This window comes from Pteronotus mesoamericanus, unplaced genomic scaffold (assembly GCF_021234165.1).
Source record: "Pteronotus mesoamericanus isolate MK-2021 breed Mesoamerican mustached bat unplaced genomic scaffold, CSHL_Meso_final contig_65, whole genome shotgun sequence".
In the NCBI taxonomy this organism is placed as follows: Eukaryota; Metazoa; Chordata; class Mammalia; order Chiroptera; family Mormoopidae; genus Pteronotus; species Pteronotus mesoamericanus.
The window spans coordinates 7,420,298-7,441,082 of record NW_026555228.1 but is presented as its reverse complement, the minus strand read 5'-3'; the positions used below and the strand labels follow the sequence as shown (position 1 = coordinate 7,441,082).

Sequence of the window (20,785 nt, the reverse complement as noted above, 5' to 3'; positions counted from 1 at the left end):
ATACTTCAGAATTGTTCAATAACCTCAACTGACTCTTGCTCAAAAGGAATTGGACATTTCAACTTAATTTTCAAACTCTGCACTTTGATATGCCTCTATGCCAAAGAGAGAGAGCTCTGCACCTGTTGGTCATTTTGGGGCCCTGATATCTCCCTTAAAATGAAAGAGCTGAGGATGTAAAAAGTCTCATGTCATCTAATAGGACTCCTGCCTACCAGAGTTTAGTCCCTTGTGCTCCGGGCATTGGACCTTTGTCCAAGCACAAAACAGATGATGTGTAACAAATCAATGAGATAGGCTGAGTTCACGTTAGAAACACTAGTCTACAATCTCCCAATGAGGCATTTTCTTTCTAGAGGGAAGAAAAAATTGGGAGAACAGAAATCACCCCTTGAAGATGAAGTAAGTGACTTCATTAATTTGTGCTTAAATATTGAAAGGGGCTGTAATTTCAAGGTGCTTTATGCCTTCTCGTGACATGCAAGGCCTTTCCAGCCTTGTGCACAATTCTTGCCATTTCCCCCTACACTCTACATCCACCCATTCTGCCCAGAGGAGAATCTTTTGTAGTTCCCAGAATACTCCACACTCTAACCCTGCCCTGCCTTAGCACACACAGCGTCCTCTGCCTGGAACACCCTGCTCCTCTTAGTTAATGACTATCCCCTCTTTTAAGACTCTTCTGTGAAGCCTTCCCGGATCCCCACAGTCTAAAACCAAATGTCCCACCTGTGTGTTCTCAGAGCAACCTTGCCTTGTGTCTTCTGGCAGATTCTGTACTCACAACTTTTTCCTCCAGAGTTCACAACTAGACTACATTTCCCAGTCTTCTTTGGAGAAGACTTCTTCTCTGTTAACAGTTGTCATATGACTGAGTTCCAGAAGTGAAATATGCAGAGAAGGCATGTGTGTCACTTCCTTGAAGAGTAACCAATGTCACCCCAATAAGTTCCATGAATTTTTTAAAAAGGACAGTGACAAGATGAAGCAAATAACCTGACCCTACATTAAGCCAAGTTTTCAATTCAGTGGGATCTTTAAAATGCACTGTAAATTACCCATGATTTCCCATGAATGCCTAGTGTTTACTGTGTATAGATATTTAAGGACCTAGTTCAGATCACCAGGAGGTGAAAATAACTAAATATCAACTTTAATTTAACTGTGAAGACCTCTAACTCTTTTTCACATCACTTGCATTAAATGCACAAGATGAAATGTGGACCACAAATATACTGATATCAAGACTCCAGACTTCTGGTCAAGACGGTGACATAGGTAAACATGGCTCACCTTCTCACACAAGCACATCAAAATTACAAATACCAAGCATTAAAGAGAGAATCTTAAAAGCAGCAAGAGAAAAGCAGTTAGTTACCTACAAGGGGGTTCCCATAAGACTGTCAGCTGATTTCTCAAAGAAAATTAGCAGGCTAGAAGGGATTGGCAAGAAATATTCAAAGTCATGAAAAGCAGGGACCTACAGCCAATATCGCTCTATCAAGCAAAGAATCAAAGGGTGGATACAGAGCTTCTCGGACAAAAAAGACTAAGGGAGTTCATCACCACCACTCCAATATTATATAAAATGTTGAAGGGACTTATTTAAGAAGATGAAAACTACGAACAATAAAATCACAATAAATACATATCTATCAACAACTGAATCCAAAAAACAAACTAAGAAAACAAGAACACTGACAGAATCATGGATACAGAGAGCATTTTGATGGTTGCCAGATAGGAAGGAGGTGTGGGGAAATCGGTGAAGAGGTGAGGGGATTAAGAAGTACAAATAGGTAGTCACAGAATAGCCATGGCGATGTAAAGTACAGTATAGGAAATGGAGTAGCCAAGGAACTTACACACATGACCCGTGGACATAAACAATGGTGGGGGATTGTCTGAGGGAGTGGGGGTGTTGGGTGGAGGGGTGCAAAGTGGGGAAGGAAAATTGGAACAACTGTAATAGCATAATCCATAAAATATAATTTTAAAAATTCCAATTAAAAAGACTCCATAAAAGTGATAGTCTTTGCTGAGAGTTGCCACAGTTTCCTGCTTTAACAGTGCTTGAATGTAACCTGGTGCTTGACCCCCATCCCAGGCAGCCGCACAGATCCATCCTTCTGCCACCTTTTCACAGTGCCCCCAGACTGTCCCAAGGCCCCTGCCACCACTCGAGCACCCTGAAGCCGCTTGTCCTCAGCTGCCCATCATGACAACCATGTCCACCTTGCAGGTGCACCAGAACTGCCACTAGGGCTCAGAGGCCACCATCAACCACCAGGTCAACCTGAAGCTGTACACTTCCTCCATCTACCTGTCAATGTCTTACTACTTTAACAGCAATGATGTAGCTTCGAAGGACTTCGCCAAGTATTTTCTTCACCAATCTCATGAGGAAAGGGAGCATGTTGAGAAACTAATGAAGCTGCAGAACCAATAAGGTGGCCAAATCTTCCTTCAGGATATCAAAAAACCAGACTGTGAAGACTGGGAGAATGAGCTGAACGCAATGGGAGCGTGCATTACACTTGGAATCAGTCACTATTGGACTTGCACAAACTGGCCACTGAAAAAAATGACCACCATTTGTGTGACTTCATTAAGACTCACTGTCTGGATGAGCAGGTGAAATCCATTAAAGAACTGGGTGACTACGTTCTTTGTACAGGTTGGGGGCCCCTAAGTCTGGCATGGCAGAGCATGTCTTTGACAAGCACACTCTGGGAGACAGTGAAGAGAGCTAAACCTTAGGCTGACTTCCCGCAGCCACGGGAGTGACTTCCCTGGTCACCGAAGCAGTATGTGCACACTGGATTACCTTTAACTTTCCTGTAACTTGTACCAAATCATCCACTCATGTCCTTCATTTGTACCATTCCTTCAAATAAAGTAATTTGCTACTCCCCCCAAGAAACTCCATAAAATCCACACACAGTTATCATATATTTATTTTAACATATCACTTCAGTTTCACATCATGTACATTTTCCAAATTTGGAGATTCTTAACCTACTATGTTCTTCACAGACTTTCCAACAAGTGTGAAAAAGAGGCAATAAGGTTAGCTTGAGTCTACAAGTTACAATCCAAATATAGGATACCCTATATTTCTTTATATTTAAGATCAATATACATAATGTTCCCTATGCTTAGCAAGCAAATGAGATTATGAGTAAAACATTAACACAAACTATTACCACATAATCATGAAAAGACAGAAGGCATCAAGTATATACTTTGCTATTACTCATTATACTATTACTGTTGTGAAAAAATATACATTTTTACTTTCAAGGTTAAAATAGACCATCAGCTCGTTATCTCTCCTGGCCCACGGCTACAAAAACTAAAATGGCTCTTCCTGACTGTGGCTCACTTGAACATATTTGTGCTAAAGAGAGAAAAAAAAAAAGAATAGCAGTGCTGAAGGAAAAGGTATACCCAATTCTCAAGGTGGGTGCAATTGAATCTCTCACACAAGTTGCCTTAAAACAAAACAAAAACAACACAATTCAGTTGATCCCATCGTCATACAATGGGTTACTGCATCAAGTGTTCCACTGACAGGGCAAAGCTTCCTGAAGGACCTTTAGGATGGAATTGGTACCTGAAGATTTCCTCATTGTAGTAGCCAAATTCCAAATCAAGCCAATGTCCTCTGGTCTTCAGTGTCATAAACCCACTTTTTTCAACCTCACATGGCCATGAATTTAGCTTAGAGCAAGATAGGAGAACTCACAAAACCCAAAAAATTTAAAAAAACCCAATTGTTAAGAGCAGAGAAAGGCTTCTATAATAGAACAAGTCCTCTCAACTGAAACCCTACAATGCCTTTTAGAAAAGGTTCCATTAACATCATGTGTGTTAGTCAATGAAGAAAATAACTACAGAAGCCTAAAAGCAACACCTACCTGAAATGTCTTGCTCACATTCACAGTCTGTTTCAGGGCATGCTTGTAATGCAGCCTCCAAAAGCCTATTTTTGAGAAGGGAAGCAGCTCTTAGAACCTCCTTGTACAGCTTTTAAAGTCTGGCCCTCCATGTCTGCTGTCCTTACAGTTGCTCTTGGGAGAGTCACATAACTAGATTCATTTCTTAATGCAAACAAGCAAAGCAGGGTGATTCACAGAGTAAGACTCACACTCAAATATCCATCAATGACTGATCTGTTGGTATTGGTGGGAAGTCTCTCTTAGCTTCTGCCAAAGGAGAAACAAGATATGCCAGCTCAGAACTCCAAAAACCCAAATCCCTACTTCTTTCCACATTGAGTCATGATGGAAAAATAACCCCTTACAGAATACCAATAACTAAAGTGTAAATTCAAGTGATCCTTTGATCAAAGTTTTAAAAGTGTACACTTAAAACAGGATAAACCCGTTGGAAAGAGAAACCAAAGTTACTAGTGTTATATATAACTAAGAGGAGAAAAAGGCCTCTTAAATGATATATTTCATTTTGTTCGTATTCATAATTTCCAAGCTACAACTGACTCCTACTTGTCAATATGGGAAGACCTGGTTGCTAAGATATTTGAAATTCTTTTTTTATATATATGTTTAAAATCACATTCCCTTGGTGATATATAGCCAGGAGGTGTGATTCTAGTTTGTTTTGAACAAATTTTTTAGCTCTAAGGTGTTATACTCTAATTGAGATACTTCAAACTACTCCTTAAAAGACATTTGCAAAAGCTCGTCTTAACTGCAAAGAAAACATCCGTTCCAGATTTTCTTATTGATCTTCTGAATATACATCTATTATTGAGGGTGAGATCATTTAAGGAATAGACAATATCATTTAGAAACAGACTATAGAATCAAGTCACATATGAAGAGTTCAGACATATCTTTATGATAGTTCAGACATTGGTAGGAAATCAAAGGAAAACTCATGTTTTTGATTACTCACCCTAAAGTATGCTGAAATTGAACACTTGCAACCCAACTAACCAAAGATATGCTGAAAGAAACTAACTTACTACATATTGTGTTCATTTCTAGTCTATTTTAAAAACAAACTCCCATAAGGAATACAGGAATGGAATCCATTCAAAGCAACAGCTTTCAAAAGTTCTGCCAAGAAACTCAAGAGTAACTTACTGCATCATGAAAGGTGAGGTGTTCAGAAGAATAGTTCAACCATATTCTTTCCCTTCAGATTTTATTTTTTACTTCAATCTATGAGAAATATCTAGATCTAATATTAAAACATGTTTTTGTAATTTCAGACTGATTAAGTAAATAAAATTTAACATAGAAGAAACTCTTCTAATCCATTTGCTAGAGAGGCTCAAGGAGTTAACCTAGAATCCATAAAAATCAGTCTGGCATCCCAACTCCACCACTAATTACTTCTTCCTATAGATTCCTGGGCTAGGAACTGTGGTTTCTCCAGGCCTTGGTTTCCCCCTTAGCAAACAGGAAGAGATGGTATAAACTTGGACATCTTATTCTCCAATGACAGTAAAATGGGCATAGCTTCCAGCTAAGCTTTCATCTCTTCCAATCAGGCCCAAGGCAGTTCTCTAATATTAATAAAGCAGTTAAATCCTTCCAACTAAAGCAAATTATCTGCATTGATGACATGTACTGTTTGGATTTGTACTCCATTTCAGATATATACTGTTTGGATTTGCTCCATGTCTACTGGCTAGGAAGATGGCAAAAACAATATGCCACATACAAGAGAAACTATCAACTCCTACTGTACTTTAATCCTTGGGACTACAAGACCCCTATGGAGGAAGGCCACTTAACAACAAGGTTTTTAAATCCCTATGGATGGGGCAACACCGGCCTTCTGTCCACAGAACTCTGCCCAGCAAGCAGGTCTAATTTTGGAGTAGTTTTCTAGAAGAGATATAATGGTGATTTCAATAGCCCAGCCCTCCTATAAACCACTTGAAAGGCCCACAGAAGCATTATAAGGAGTTATAGTCCTAAACTGAAAGTGCATATCCTAAGAAAACAGAGAAATAGAGTGAGAACGAGCACTAGGGTTAGGTAATAATGCATATAAGTTTATTCACATCTATGTGTTTTTATTTAATTGTTTTTTTAAAAAGCCACTTCTAAACAACTAATAAACTGTGATCACTAGAAGTCCAGCCAAGAAGGCTGGGTTTAGCTATTATTGGTATGTGCTTTAATGCAATGCCTTTCTTAAAATATTGGTGAGACTATGCAACTCATGCAGCTTTGATTGTCTAATGCAAGTTTTTTCCTTTAAATAAAAAACAAACCAACTAAACAAAATCCCAACCTAATTTTGCTCACTCTGGCATTGATTTGATGGGGGAAGTGTCAATATTTTAAAAATACGTAATATATAGTAGCATTGCTTAGTTTATGTCTGCTTAATGGATATGAAATGCTATCTCAAGTGAGTATATATGTAACTGGAAGATTATGGGATAAAATGCATGTGCTAGTCTTTCCTGGATTGAATGTAACAAAAGACAAACATGCTGTGAAATAGCTGCAACAAGGACACTGTTGATAATATATGTTGCAGCTCCCAGATCTCAGAATATGGGAAAAGAAGTTAATTTTGCATGGACCCATTCATGACCTCAGGAAGGGTTTAAACTAATTCTGAATCTTTCCTACAGGGACAAAAAAAAAAAAAAAAAAAGGCAGCCAAAGGGGAAGGAAGAAGGTATGAATAGAGAAAGAGTTCAAGATTTCTGATTTTCAAAATCAAGCCAATTCAAAAGCCTTTAATACACACAGAACAGAATCAACAATTTGTTTTTCTTTGAAAAAACATCATCTGTTTGAGACTTCCTCTTCTGCCATTAAGCTACTGATAAAGCTTGCCAAATGGAATAAGGAAGCATTAAATAAATGCCTAATTTTCTAAAAGCTGTCAACTACTGAAATCAAAGACTTAATCTCAGATGCTGCAAACCTATCCAAACCACTTCGAAAAGGACGCTAGGCACACCCCACCCCTATAGCCTAAGAATGTGTAAAGTAGCAAAATGCATAACAGACAGCATTTCTTGCCATCAGTCTCTCAAACTGATGTTAAAGCTGGTGTGCCCTGATCCCTGTGAGGTTTGGTCAATTGCCATTTTCAACTTGGGCTTTCAGGTGAAGCAGCAGCTATCCGAATTTTGATAGGACACTGGCTTCTGCAATTTGAGCTCACCATTTTACATCACTTACACTGGAATCAGCTGGGCCCCTCTTGACTGCACATAAATCAGTCACTTCCCAAGGGTACACTTCACAAAGAACCAAATAACTATATATCCAGTGTCAGAATTGGCTTTCTTTCATTATTATTTCATACCAAATACACTCACAGCCCAAGTTAGAATAAAAAAGACAAAAATAATTACCAGAGATTGTTGAATGGTTAGCAACCATTTTCCCTCTTCTTTCCCAGTTTGAATACCTGGGTTCAAACAACAAATGTTTATCAATCCAAACAGTCTCATCAGCCTTTCATATTTGATGGGTAGTTTCCAAATTCATGCATTTACAGATATGTTATCCCATGCATGATAAAAGTAGAAATATGGCAACTACTTATTTAATTTGATCAGGCAAGGCAGTTAAAGCACATTGCTCTTGCCCAAAAATTTACATGAAAGAACTGAGTTATCTGGGTTGACGACCTAGATGGGTCAAGTTAAATAGATTACTGACAAAAATTCCCCTTTACAAAGGTGTAAAGATCCAGTAAGTCTTAGACATTCGGTAGAAAACAATAGTCATGTATTATTTATAGCTAAATATAATATCAAAATGGCACTAAAGAAGCAATTTTTGGCATATGGTGGTGGAGAGCACAGAGCCAGTCTAAATCTGATGCTTTTGTTTTATTTTAGTTTTTGTTTTATTATTATCATGCCAAAAACTATCCAGTTAGAATTCCAATTGTTCAGGAAACCAACCTACTGTACATGATATACATAAAAAAAAAATAAAACAAGCATCCTGAACGTACTGGGTTATGAGGTTTTATACAAATCATAAATTCTTGAAATAAATAATGCTCTAAATTATTATTTGCTAGAAGACTGACTTTTGGTAAGGAGCAACATCTAACACCTCAAGGAAGTATTGAAGAATTGGAGAGAAATTCCATTGATAATTACAATTTCAAGTGTGATAATCAGTTGTATTTTTTCCATCACAGTAAAACATACAAGAGAAAAGGTGACATAGATTCTATTCCACTGCTCACAGCTTTTGACACAGTCAGACGTCTATGACAAGTAGTTGGATTGACATATTTGAAGGAAAGATCTTGGCAGAAAAGGTCACCCACTGTTACTTGGATCTTGGGGGTCACAACACAGTAACTGGACGAAGTTGTTCCAGTTGGTTTTCCAATGCAATGCGTTCTTGATGAACTTCCTGAGTTGTAAAAAAAGAGAAAAAAAAGAGAAACAAAAAAGCAAAGGAGTCATTTCCTAGGTTCACCCTTATTTCATCAGATACTAAAAAGAAACATAACTAGACCATTACAATTTAAGTACCATATGATTTAAGGACAGGTGGACTGGAGGTGTCATGTTTATAGCTGGTGACTAGACAAAGGAAGCTTCACATTTTGTAATCTCTCAGCTCCTTTCTGAAGATGGTGAAATGAAACTGATACACCCCATTCTACCCTTGCCTCAATCTCATCTTCGGTTTTAAGGGATCAGTGGCTAGCAGAGAATATTGTTCAAAATTAAAAGACTGATTAGGAGCAAATAGAAAAGCAAAAGCTGACTCCTAATACTGAGAGGTAAAGCCATCATGGACTCAATGTCTAGTACAATCTCTCTAGATTCAAATCCAGCATCATACTCAGTCAGGTCTGAGGGATGAAAAAGTGCACTGGTCAGTCCTCTACCAAAGTCTCATCTAGGCTCTTGCATGAAATATGGCAAAAGGTGTGACTTCCAGGTGAAAGGCAAGAAAGAGGATTATCAATATGCTACTTAGGAATTCAAATTTTCAGCCCTAAAACAGATTTATTAGTGGGGAGAAAGGGGGACACATAAAAGTATTCTTAGGTAGAATCAAAGTGGAACAGAATTCTGTATATAAGCTCAATTCTGAGAAGCCCCAGAAAACCCAGCATGCTAATAGTGTGCACAGAACTCAACAAGCATTTATTTATCCACCCTCCTACCCACCCATCCAACAGTCTTTGAGATCTATCTACCCTGGGCCAGATTCTGCTCTAGGCGTAATTCTACCAGCAAAGAACAAGACAAATCTGTTCTAATCAGAGCAATGCCCTCATAGGGCTTATACTTAAGTGGCTAAAGAAAGATACAATTAAAAAACAAGATATTTTCAGAAGAAAAGAAGACAATGTAATAGAGACTACTGGGGAATCTGGGAAGAAGGTGGAAAGGGTAGTCAGGGAAGGCTTCTCAGAGCTGACGCTATTTGAGCAAAGGCTTGAATGAAGTGAGGAGTGAGTCATGTGAAGATATGGGGGAAGGATATTCAGAGAGACCAAAAGGCAACTGCAAAGGCCCTGAGGGAGGAAACAAGGTTGGTGTGTTTGATGAACAAAAAGGTTTCTGTGGCCAAAGCAAAAGGATCAAGGATATATTAGCAAGAGGTGGAGTCATAGTTATGCAGGAGCCTTATGGGCAGAATAAGGAATGTGGAAACAATTCAAAGTATGGGGGGATGGCATTGAGGGCTTTGTATCAAAGCATGTGGCCTATTTTGGAATTCAAGTTTTTCCAAAAAAACTTGACCTGACCTCCGAAAGCTCCTACGGACTGGTGCATCACATTGATGTTTTGGGTCTCCAGGAATTAGTTCAAAACCAGTGTCTAGTAATCCTCCCAAGATCCGATTAGTTCCCTTTCCCCAATGAAATTACCCTAGTAAGTGGCCACAGGTTTCTCTGAGAAAGGCTAGGAGAAAAACTAATAGTATAAAATTTTAGCTGCACAGTGGGGTCATTCCTGAAGGTGGCGCAGATGCCCCTTTATTCAAGGGGTTCTGCATCTGTAAACTGACTTAGTCTGAGAATTCATTGAGAGACTATGACTAGAAAGAACTCTCTTTTTATGGTTCATCAGATTTCTGTACACTAGATCTGAAAATTTTTCACTCATACAGATCAAGTGACAAAAATGGAAATGTAAGGTAAACAGGAAGATAAAAACAAGAACCCATCTGGTTTTACAGAGAACAATCTCTGAAAAACTCAAAATGGCAGCACCAGACACTATGAAAGTAGTCATGACAGAAGGGAGGAGGACTGACTAAAATAAGTGTTGGTTGAAAGTCTGCTTCAGGAGCAATTAGATCCCCAGATCCTTCCTGCCACCCTGGCAGAACACTGGAAATTTATTCCTTGAAAAGGTAAAAGAGAGGGCCCCAAAACATTCTATGAACTCCCAATGAGTGCTCTCCTCCTCATCCTAAATAGAAGCAAAGAAAGACCATCAGATATTAAAGAATCACATCGATTGAGAAATATATACAACAAAATTAAAAAGCAAATATTCAGGACAAAGAAAAACACTACCATCAAGAGACAATATTACAACAATAAAACAAGAATAGGATACCATCAAAAAGAAGCAGTACAAAAAATTAACTTTGTTTATTAAACAATAGATTCAGAATTTAGAATTAAGCCTCTAGAAACAGACAGAGAGAGGAGATGGAAGGGGACAGGGGGAGGGAAGGGAAAGGAAGAAAAAAACAGAAGAAAAAATTAAGAGAACCAAGCTAAAAGGTCCAATGTCTGAAAAGTATCAGCAAAGGAGAACAGGGAAAATGGAGAGTAGGAGAGTGGGAGGTATAACAACAAAAATAAGGAAAATGCCCAGAAATGAAGAATATCAGTTTCCAACTTAAAAGGGATTACCAGTATAGATAAAAATGGATGAAAATGACCTACACCAAAGCACAGAGGAGACAGTCACCAAAACCAAACAAAATACAAAACACAAACAAGGTCACATACAAGTATTCATGAAATACAATGAAGTTTTATATTTTTTAAAGAATTTTATTTTTTGTCCTCATATAGTAAAATTGACCACTTTATTTTAGTGAACAGTTCTGTAAATTTAACTGTTCACTAATAAAAGTTCAAAAATATGATCTCACCTATAAGTGGAACCTAACCAACAAAACAAAGATGTAAGGAAAATAAGACCAGCAACACTGAAAGAAAAAAGAAACCAACAGAGACAAGAAGGAAGGAGGGAGGGGTGGGTGGGGGAAAAGGAAGGGAAGGGGCAAGTCAAGGAACATATAGCAAGGACTCGTGGACAAAGCCAAAGTGGGGAAGGACTGAGGGCGGGGACGGGGTGAGGGCGGCGCAGGGGAAAGTGGTGGGGGGGGAAGGTGGAGCCAAATGTATTTGAAAAAATAAATTAATAAAAAAATAAAAATAAAAAGTTCAAAAATAAAAACACATGTGTATATTTGTTCAACTACCACCACAAAGAGGGTACATTACATTTCCAACAAGCAAAAATTCTCTGATACTACTCGTTGATATACAAACCCTTACCTCATGCATAACCTCTGACAACCACTGGTTTTCCTAAAATGTCAAATAAAAGGAGCCATGCAATATATAACCTTTTGACACTGACCCATCTAACTCTGCATAATGTCTTTGAGTTTCATCCAAGTTGTGTGTATCATTCCTTTTTATTGCTAAGTACTATACCACTGTGTGAATGTACCATAGTTTATGTATTCATCCTTTCAAGGACATTTGGATTGTTTCCAGTTTTTGCTGTCACATTAAACTGCTATGAACATTTGTGTACAGGTTTCTGGGTAAACATAAGCTTTCATTTCACTAAGGCAGATATCCAGAGTGGGACTGGTAAAGTGTATGTATAACTTCATAAGAAACTGCTAGATGATTTTTCAGAGTGGGATACCATTTTGCATTCCTATAACCAATGCATGAGAGTTCCAGCCACCAGCACTTGGTGTTACCACTATTTTTTGTTTTAGCAATTACAGTATGTGTGTAGTGGTATGTGATCATGTTTTTAATATTAATTTTCCTACTGGCTAATGATATTGAGTATTTTCTCATATTTTTATTTGCCATCCTTATATCCTCTTTGGTGAAGTATGTGTTCAAATCCTTTGACCATTTTTGAGTTGAGTTTTGAGAATTCTTGAGTTTTAAGACTTCTTTATATAATCTAGATACAAGCCTTTTGTCAAATATGTGAGTTGCAAAACTCTCTTGACACTATTTTTAGCAGAGCAAAAATTTCTAATTTTGATGAAGTCCAATTTATTGATTTTTTTCCTGTTATTGATTATGCGTTTGGCATCATTTCTAATCCCAGGTCATAAAGATTTATTTTCATATATTTTCTTCTAAAAGTTTTATATCTTTATGTTTTACATTTGCATCTATGACCCTTTCAAGTTAACTTTTGCATAAGATATGTTTAAATCAAGGTCTTTTAAAAAATATATATGAGTGATCAATTACTACAAAACAATTTGTTGAAAAGACTATCCTTTGTTCATGAATTGATTCGGGATCTTTGCTAAAGATTTAATGGATGTATTCACGTGATCTACTATCTAGGGACTGTTATCCCATTCCATTGATCTATGCATCAATCCCTCCAATACCATAGTGTCATGATTACTAAAACTTGAAACTAAAGTAATTCTTCCAACTTTGTTCTTCTTTTTCAAATTTGTTTTAATTTTTCCAGTTCCTGGGTCCTTACACACAAATTATAGGATTAGCTGGTCTATATCTACAAAAATATCCTGCTAGTTTTTTTATTGGTATTACAATAAATCTATAGATCACTTTGGGAAAAATGACATCACTACTATGTTGAGTCTTCCAATCCACAAACGGCATATATCTCCCCTTTTACTTTGGTCTTCTTGAATTTCTTTTAACAGCACTTTGTAGTTTTCAGTATATAGATCCAGTTTGTTTGTTTTTTTTAAGTCCTCACTGGAAGACATTCTGTCACTGCTTTCAGAGAGAGAGTAAGGGAGAGAGAAATGGAGAGAAACATCAATCAGTTGCGTCCCATATGTGCCTGGACCAGGGATCACATGCGCCTGGACTGGGGATCATACACTCCCAGACCAGGGACCAAACCCACAACTTAGGTATTTGCCCTGATCAGAAATTGAACCTGCAATTCTTCAGTTACAGGATCCAACCAACTGAGCCACATTGGTCAGGGCAGATCCTGTGTGTTTTGATGACTTTATACTTAAGTATTCATTTGGGGGTAGAGGCAAGCTATTGTGAATAGTGTTGTTTTTCAAATTTCAGTTACAAATTGTTCATTATTTATATATAGGAAAATGATTGCTTTTTGTGTGTTGACCTTGTATTCTGTAACTTTTATTCATAAACTCAATTAGAGAATAAAATCTTAAAATACAATTCAATTTTCAAAAAAAATCAAATATCACAAAAATGCATTATCACAATTGGTAATTTAAAATTCAACAGCACAAAAACTTGGGAATTTAACAAAAGATATGTAATAGCTTTGTACACTCAGAACCACCGAGAGGAAGATCTAAATAACTGGAGAGAAGTGCTCTGATCACAGGCTGGCAAGCTCAACATTGTTTATATGTCAATTATCCTTAAACTGATCTATTGATTAAACGTAAACCCAATCATAATCTTAGTAGGATATTTTGTAGTATATGACACACCAATTCTAAAATTTACATGAAATAAGGGGCCCAGAATATGCAAAGGAATCTTTAAGAAGATAAGACTGAAAAATTTATATTCCCTTTTTTCAAGACTTACTAGAAAGCAACACTAATCAAGACTGTGTGGTGCAGGTATAAGGATCAACAAATATATTAATGAAACAGAATAAGAAACCAGAAATATATTTACACTTATATGTTCATTACACTTTTGACAAGGACGCCAAAGTAATCTAAGAGATTTGCTTCATCTTCAAGGTCACACACATAGACTCAAAGTGAAGGGATGAGAAAGATATTCCATAAAGTAGACACCAAAAGAGAACAGGGGTAGCTATACTTACATTAGATCAAATATACTTTACATTAAAAACCATAATGAGACAGAGAAGGTCATTATATTGTGTTAAAAGGGTTAATTCATCAAGAAGATGTAACCATCATAAATATATATGTATCCAGAGAAGGAAAAAGATGGCGGAGGAGTGAAAGGGAGTCACGCTGACCTCCTCCCAAAACCAAACTGGAATTGCAACTAAATAATGGAGTAATCACCTGGAAAGCAGTGGAGCGATAGTGGGAGAGGAGCCTTGGTGCCGCGGACAGTGGATTCGACTCTCACACATCCCAACGGGTGAGAATTGCGGTGGAGGCTCGAGAGGGTGGGCTGGGTGCGCACGGGCACTAGCACCAGAGGGACATTGAAACGGCCAGTTAGCGTCCCCCCGAGAAGAACGGGGTCTGAATCATAAACAGGAACCCCTAAACTACAGCAGCTAAAGCCGAGAAAATACAGACAAAACGCAACCCCAAGAAGCTTAGGGGCGCTCTCTGCCAGAGACAGGTGGCTGGGGATGCAAAAAGACATTTAAAGGGCAAACGCAAAAGTTGCAGCAGCAGCCACCCTCCTTGATCGCTGGGGACAGGCGGCAGCAGGGTGGGCTGGTGCCTGGGAAAACACTGGTGAGGAAAACTTTGTGAAGAGAACTGACACTGCGGCCGGTGGAGCCCGGGTGATAACGCACTTCCCACTCTCCAGCTACCATCTCGCTCAGGCATAAGGGAATCAATTAACCTGCCTTTTGTGCGCTCCGCACACAACTTGTACGCCTGTGAGCTACGGGGCTGAGTGCAGACTGGCTGGGAGAGCCTTGAGGAGAGACTGGAGACGGAGGCATTGGGGAAAGAACGGGAGGAGGAACCGGGGAGTCCTGACTCCTTCTCCTTGCGGAAGTCTCCATTGCACGGGAAGAGGCCACGCCCCCAAAGAGCCAAAAGCCGAAAAGCAAACATAGACACCCCCAAAACACCCAGAGCAGGCGCGCACACTTGCGCCGAGTGACCGGCGAGGGTTGGCAAGCGTGTGTGTGACCCACGCGGGCTGGTGAACGCTTGCACCTGCCGGCAAGGCCTCACACAGACTGGCACCCATACGGCCTGCGAGGGATTGCACAGAGGGGCAAGGGCAGGAGTAAACTGACCTACCCGCCGCGATTGCAGAGCAGCCCACAAAATAAGTAGAGCTGCCCAGAGTCCCTGGAGGAGAGACCAGAAACAGGATTACCCGGAGAGTCCTAGAGCTGATTTCCTCCCATTTCCGTAGTCCCCATTTGGCGAGGGCAAGCAACGCACCCAAAGAGCCAAAAGCGGGGAAAACACACAATAGAAGGCCCTAAACTGACCAGTGCCGCGAAGCTCGCGTGCCAGGGAGGCCAGATGAGCACGGGAGGTCGCGAATAAGTCCCCTGGTCTGGGGCAAACACATGCGAGCCCAGGCAGGTGGGGGACCCTGCCGCGCTGGGAACGCGCTCAAGGAGCTCTAGTGAGAGCGCAGAGAGATCCCAAAAAATAGCCCAGCCCTGACCGAAGGGGTCACAGAGCTGCTCCAAGCAGGAGTCAGACACAGGCATTAGACTCCTGAAAGGCTCAAACAAACAACCCAAGGCCCTATAGAGTCAACAACTGACATCATCAGAGGCAAGCCCAGAAAGAAAAGGACAAAAATACTTAACAGACTCTCACAAAAATTGGAAGAAAAAGAAGTTCCCCCCAAATGAGTGGAAAAGGGGACTCCCCACAGAGAGAGCTCAATGAAATAGAGGCAAGGGAACTATCAGATATGGAATTTAAAACAATGGTTCTAAGGAAGCTCAATGAGCTCAGCCAGCTCAAAGAGAACTATGAGAAACTGCAGAGAAACTATCAGGATCTTACAGCAAACTATATTAGCCTGGAAAAGGACATAGAAACTATCAAGAAGACACAAGAGGATATGAAGAATACCATTTCTGAATTGAAGAACACAGTAGAAGGAATCCAAAGCAGGCTGGATGAAGCTGAGGATCGAATCAGTGAGATGGAGGACAAGGTAGAAAAAAGCTCCCAGAAAGAACAAGAAATGGAAAAACGGCTCAAAAAGAATGAAGAAGCATTTAGGGAAATGCAGGACAACCTGAAACGCAATAATATCCGTATAATAGGGATACCAGAAGGAGAAGAAGAGGAGCAAGGAATAGAGAACCTCCTCGAAAAAGTAATGATGGAAAATTTCCCTAATTTGAGGAGAGAAAGGCTCTCATGGATCCAGGAGGCACAGAGGACCCCACTCAAGAAGGACCCAAGGAGGTCCACTCCAAGACACATCATCATTAAAATGGCAAATGTCAAAGACAAAGAGAGAATCCTCAAGGCAGCAAGGGAGAAGGAGAAAGTAACATACAAGGGGGCCCCGATACGCCTAGGAGCTGACTTCTCAACAAAAACACTACAAGCCAGAAGGGAATGGCAACAGATATTCCAAGCCATGAAAAGCAAGGGCCTACAGCCAAGGCTGCTCTACCCAGCTAGGCTCTCCATTAAAATAGAAGGAGAAATACGGAGTTTCCCAGACAAAAGAAAGCTAAAAGAATACATCTCTACCAAACCAGCACTCCAAGATATGCTAAGGGGACTGGTTTAAGCAGATGAAGGAAAAGAATGAGACAGAGAGGAACACGGGTACACAGAGAAAAGATGAGTAAGTTTCTATCAGTAATATCTCTCAATGTGAATGGATTAAATGCCCCAATCAAAAGACACAGGGTAGCTGAATGGATAAGAAAACATGACCCACACATATGCTGCCTACAAGAGACCCACCTCAGAGCAAGAGACCTACACAGATTGAAAGTAAAGGGATGGAAAATAATATTCCAAGCAAATGGACATGAAAAAAAGGCTGGCGTTGCCATACTTGTATCAGACAAAGTAGATTTCAAAGCAAAGGCCATAAAGAGAGACCCAGAGGGACACTTTATCATACTTAAAGGAAGAATCTATCAAGAAGACATCAACATTGTAAACTTATATGCTCCCAATATAGGAGCCCCCAAGTTTATAAGGAAATTGTTGGATGACTTCAAAAAAGATATAGATAGCAACACACTGATAGTAGGGGATTTCAACACCCCACTGTCAAAAATGGACAGATCTTCCAAACAAAACATTAATAAACATATCGTGGCGCTGAATGACACACTGAATCAAAGAGACTTAACTGACATATATAGAACCTTACATCCCAAAGAAGAAAAATACACATTCTTTTCAAATGCTCATGGCAGTTTTTCAAAGATAGACCACATGATAGGACACAAAGCAAGCCTCAGTAAATTCAGGAAAATTGAAATAATACCAAACTTTTTCTCAGACCACAAGGCCTTGAAACTCGAAATTAAACTCAAAGAGAAACTTCAAAAAACGTGGAAACTCATGGAGACTGAACAGTACACTATTAAACAATGAATGGGTCAATAATGAGATAAGAGAAGAAATCAAAAAATTTCTGGAAACAAATGAAAATGAACAGACAACTGTCCAAAACCTATGGGACACAGCAAAGGCGGTCCTGAGAGGGAAGTTCATAGCAATACAGGCTTACCTTAAAAAGATAGAAACATTTCAAATAAAAGATCTAACACTACAACTTGAAGAACTGGAGAAACAACAACAAATAAATCCCAGAGCAAGTAGAAGGAAGGAAATAGTCAAGATTAGAGCAGAACTGAATGACATAGAGACAAAAAGAACAATTCAGAGGATCAACCAATCCAGAAGCTGGTTCTTTGAAAAGATTCATAAAGTGGACAAACCTGTAAGCAGACTCATCAAGAAAAAAAGGGAGAGGACCCAAATTAATAATATCAGAAATGAAAGAGGAGAAATAACAACTGATACCACAGAAATACAAATGATTATCAGAAACTATTATGAACAATTATATGCCAAGAAATTTGAAAATCTGGATGAAATGGACAAATTTTTAGAAAAGTATAATCTTCCAACACTGAAGGAGGAAGAAACAGAAAGCTTGAACAGACCGATAACAGTTGGGGAAATTGAAGCAGTCATCAAGAAACTCCCAGCACACAAAAGCCCAGGGCCAGACGGTTTCCCAGGAGAATTTTACAAAACATTTAAGGAAGAGCTAACCCCTGTCCTTCTCAGACTATTCCAAAAAATCCAAGAGGAGGGAAGACTCCCAGACTCCTTCTATGAGGCCAGCATCACCCTGATCCCAAAACCAGATAAAGACCCTACAAAGAAAGAAAACTACAGGCCAATTTCGTTGATGAACATGGATGCTAAAATCCTCAACAAAATATTGGCAAACCGCATCCAGCAATACATTCAAAAGATTATCCATCATGATCAAGTGGGATTCATCCCAGGGATGCAGGGATGGTTCAATATACGCAAATCAGTAAACGTGATACACCACATAAATCAAAGAAAAGACAAAAACCACATGATCATATCGATAGATGCAGAAAAAGCATTTGACAAGGTACAGCACCCATTTATGATCAAAACACTCAGTAAAATGGGAATAAATGGGGCATTCCTCAACGCAATAAAGGCCATATATGAAAAACCTACAGCCAATATCATACTCAACGGGCAAAAACTGAAAGCTTTCCCACTAAGATCGGGAACACGACAAGGATGTCCGCTCTCACGGCTTCTTTTCAACATCGTATTGGAAGTCCTAGCCACAGCGGTCAGACAAGAGAAAGAGATAAAAGGCATCCAAATAGGAAAGGAGGAAGTAAAACTATCATTGTTTGCAGATGACATGATAGTGTACATAGAGAGCCCTGTAGACTCTACCAAAAAACTCCTCAACCTCATAAGTGAATTTGGCAAAACAGCAGGATACAAAGTCAACATTCAGAAATCAAAGGCGTTTCTGTACACCAGCAATGCAATAGAAGAAGAAGAAATCAGGAAAAATATACCATTCGATATAGCATGAAAAAAGATAAAGTACCTAGGGATAAATTTAACCAAAGACACAAAAGACCTGTATGCAGAAAACTATGCAACATTGAAAAAAGAAATTAAGGAAGACACAAATAAATGGAAGCATATACCGTGCACATGGATTGGAAGAATTAATATCCTTAAAATGTCCATACTACCCAAAGCAATTTATAGATTCAACGCAATCCCTATTAAGATACCTATGACGTATTTCACAGAAATAGAACAGACATTTCAAAAATTTATATGGAACCATAAATGACCTCGAATAGCCGCAGCAATTTTGAGAAAGAAACACAAAGTAGGAGGGATCACAATACCGGACATCAAACTCTACTACAAAGCCACTGTACTCAAAACAATCTGGTACTGGCACAAGAACAGATCCATAGACCAGTGGAACAGAATAGAAAGCCCAGAAATAAGCCCAGGTCTCTATGGGCATCTAATATTTGACAAAGGGGGCAGAAGCATAAAATGGAGCAATAGTAGCCTCTTCAACAAATGGTGTTGGGAGAGCTGGACGGCTACATGCAAAAAATTGAAATTGGATCATCCGCTGACACCATACACAAAAATAAACTCAAGATGGATAAAAGACTTAAATATAAGTCGCAACACCATCAAAGTCCTAGAGGAGAACATTGGCAGGAAACTCTCAGATATCCCGCGCAGCAATTTTTTCACTGATATGTCTCCTAAAGCAATGGACATAAAGGAAAAAATAAACAAGTGGGACCTCATCAAAATAAGAAGCTTCTGCACGGCTAAAGAAAACATCAGCAAAATGAAAAGGGAGCCAACCATTTGGGAAAATATATTTGCTAATGATACATCAGATAGAGGTTTGATCTCCAAGATATACAAAGAACTCACTCGACTTTACTCCAAGAAGACAAACGATCCAATCAAAAAATGGGCAAAGGACCTGGGCAGATGCTTTTCTAAGGAGGAGATACAGAGGGCCCAGAGGCATTTGAAAGGATGCTCTGCATCACTAGCCATCTGAGAAATGCAGATCAAAATCACCATGAGGTATCACCTCACACCGGTCAGAATGGCCATCATAAACAGATCCACAAACAACAGGTGCTGGCGAGGCTGTGGAGAAAAGGGAACCCTAGTCCACTGTTGGTGGGAATGCAGACTGGTGCAGCCACTATGGAAAGCAGTGTGGAATTTCCTCAGAAAGCTGAAAATGGAACTGCCTTTTGATCCAGCGATTCCCCTGCTGGGACTATACCCTGAGAACACCAAAACGCCAATACAAAAGAACCTATGCACCCCAATGTTCATAGCAGCACAATTTACAATAGCCAAGTGTTGGAAGCAACCTAAATGCCCATCAGTAGATGACTGGATCAAAAAATGATGGTACATATACACAACGGAATACTACGCAGCAGAAAGAAAAAAAGAAGTACTAAACTTTGCGACAGCATGGATGGAACTGGAGAGCATCATGCTAAGCGAAATAAGCCAGGGGGCGAAAGACAAATACCATATGAGCTCACCTATAAGCGGAACCTAACCAACAATGCAAAGAAGCAAGGAAAATATGACCAGCAACACTGAAAGGAAAAGAAATCAACAGAGACAAGAGGGAAGGGGGGGCAGGGAAAGGGAAGGGAAGGGGAAAGTCAAGGAACATATAGCAAGGACTCATGGACAAAACCAAAGGGGAAGAGCTGAGGGAGGGAAGGTGGGAGAGGGCAAGGGAAAGAGGTGGGGGGAAGGCAGAGACAAATGTATTTAAAAAGTAAATAAATTAATTAAAAAAAATAAAAATAAAAATAAAAAAATAA

General features: G+C 39.4%; 1 protein-coding gene and 1 pseudogene across 2 annotated transcripts in view; one reads left to right on the top strand and one right to left on the bottom strand.

Annotated features, from left to right (window-relative positions):
• The first annotated feature begins 2,218 nt into the window (after window positions 1–2,218).
• Window positions 2,219–2,753, top strand: LOC129076975 (ferritin heavy chain-like; annotated as a pseudogene).
• A 3,927-nt stretch (window positions 2,754–6,680) lies between these two features.
• REPS2 (RALBP1 associated Eps domain containing 2) overlaps window positions 6,681–20,785 on the bottom strand; it is a 217,372-nt gene continuing 203,267 nt past the window's right edge. For both annotated transcript variants that reach the window (XM_054581101.1, XM_054581102.1), the window contains exon 18: window positions 6,681–8,381. In XM_054581101.1, coding sequence (XP_054437076.1) covers window positions 8,313–8,381 — 69 coding nt within the window. In that variant the 3' untranslated portion in view covers window positions 6,681–8,312. The remainder of the gene's footprint in view (window positions 8,382–20,785) is intronic.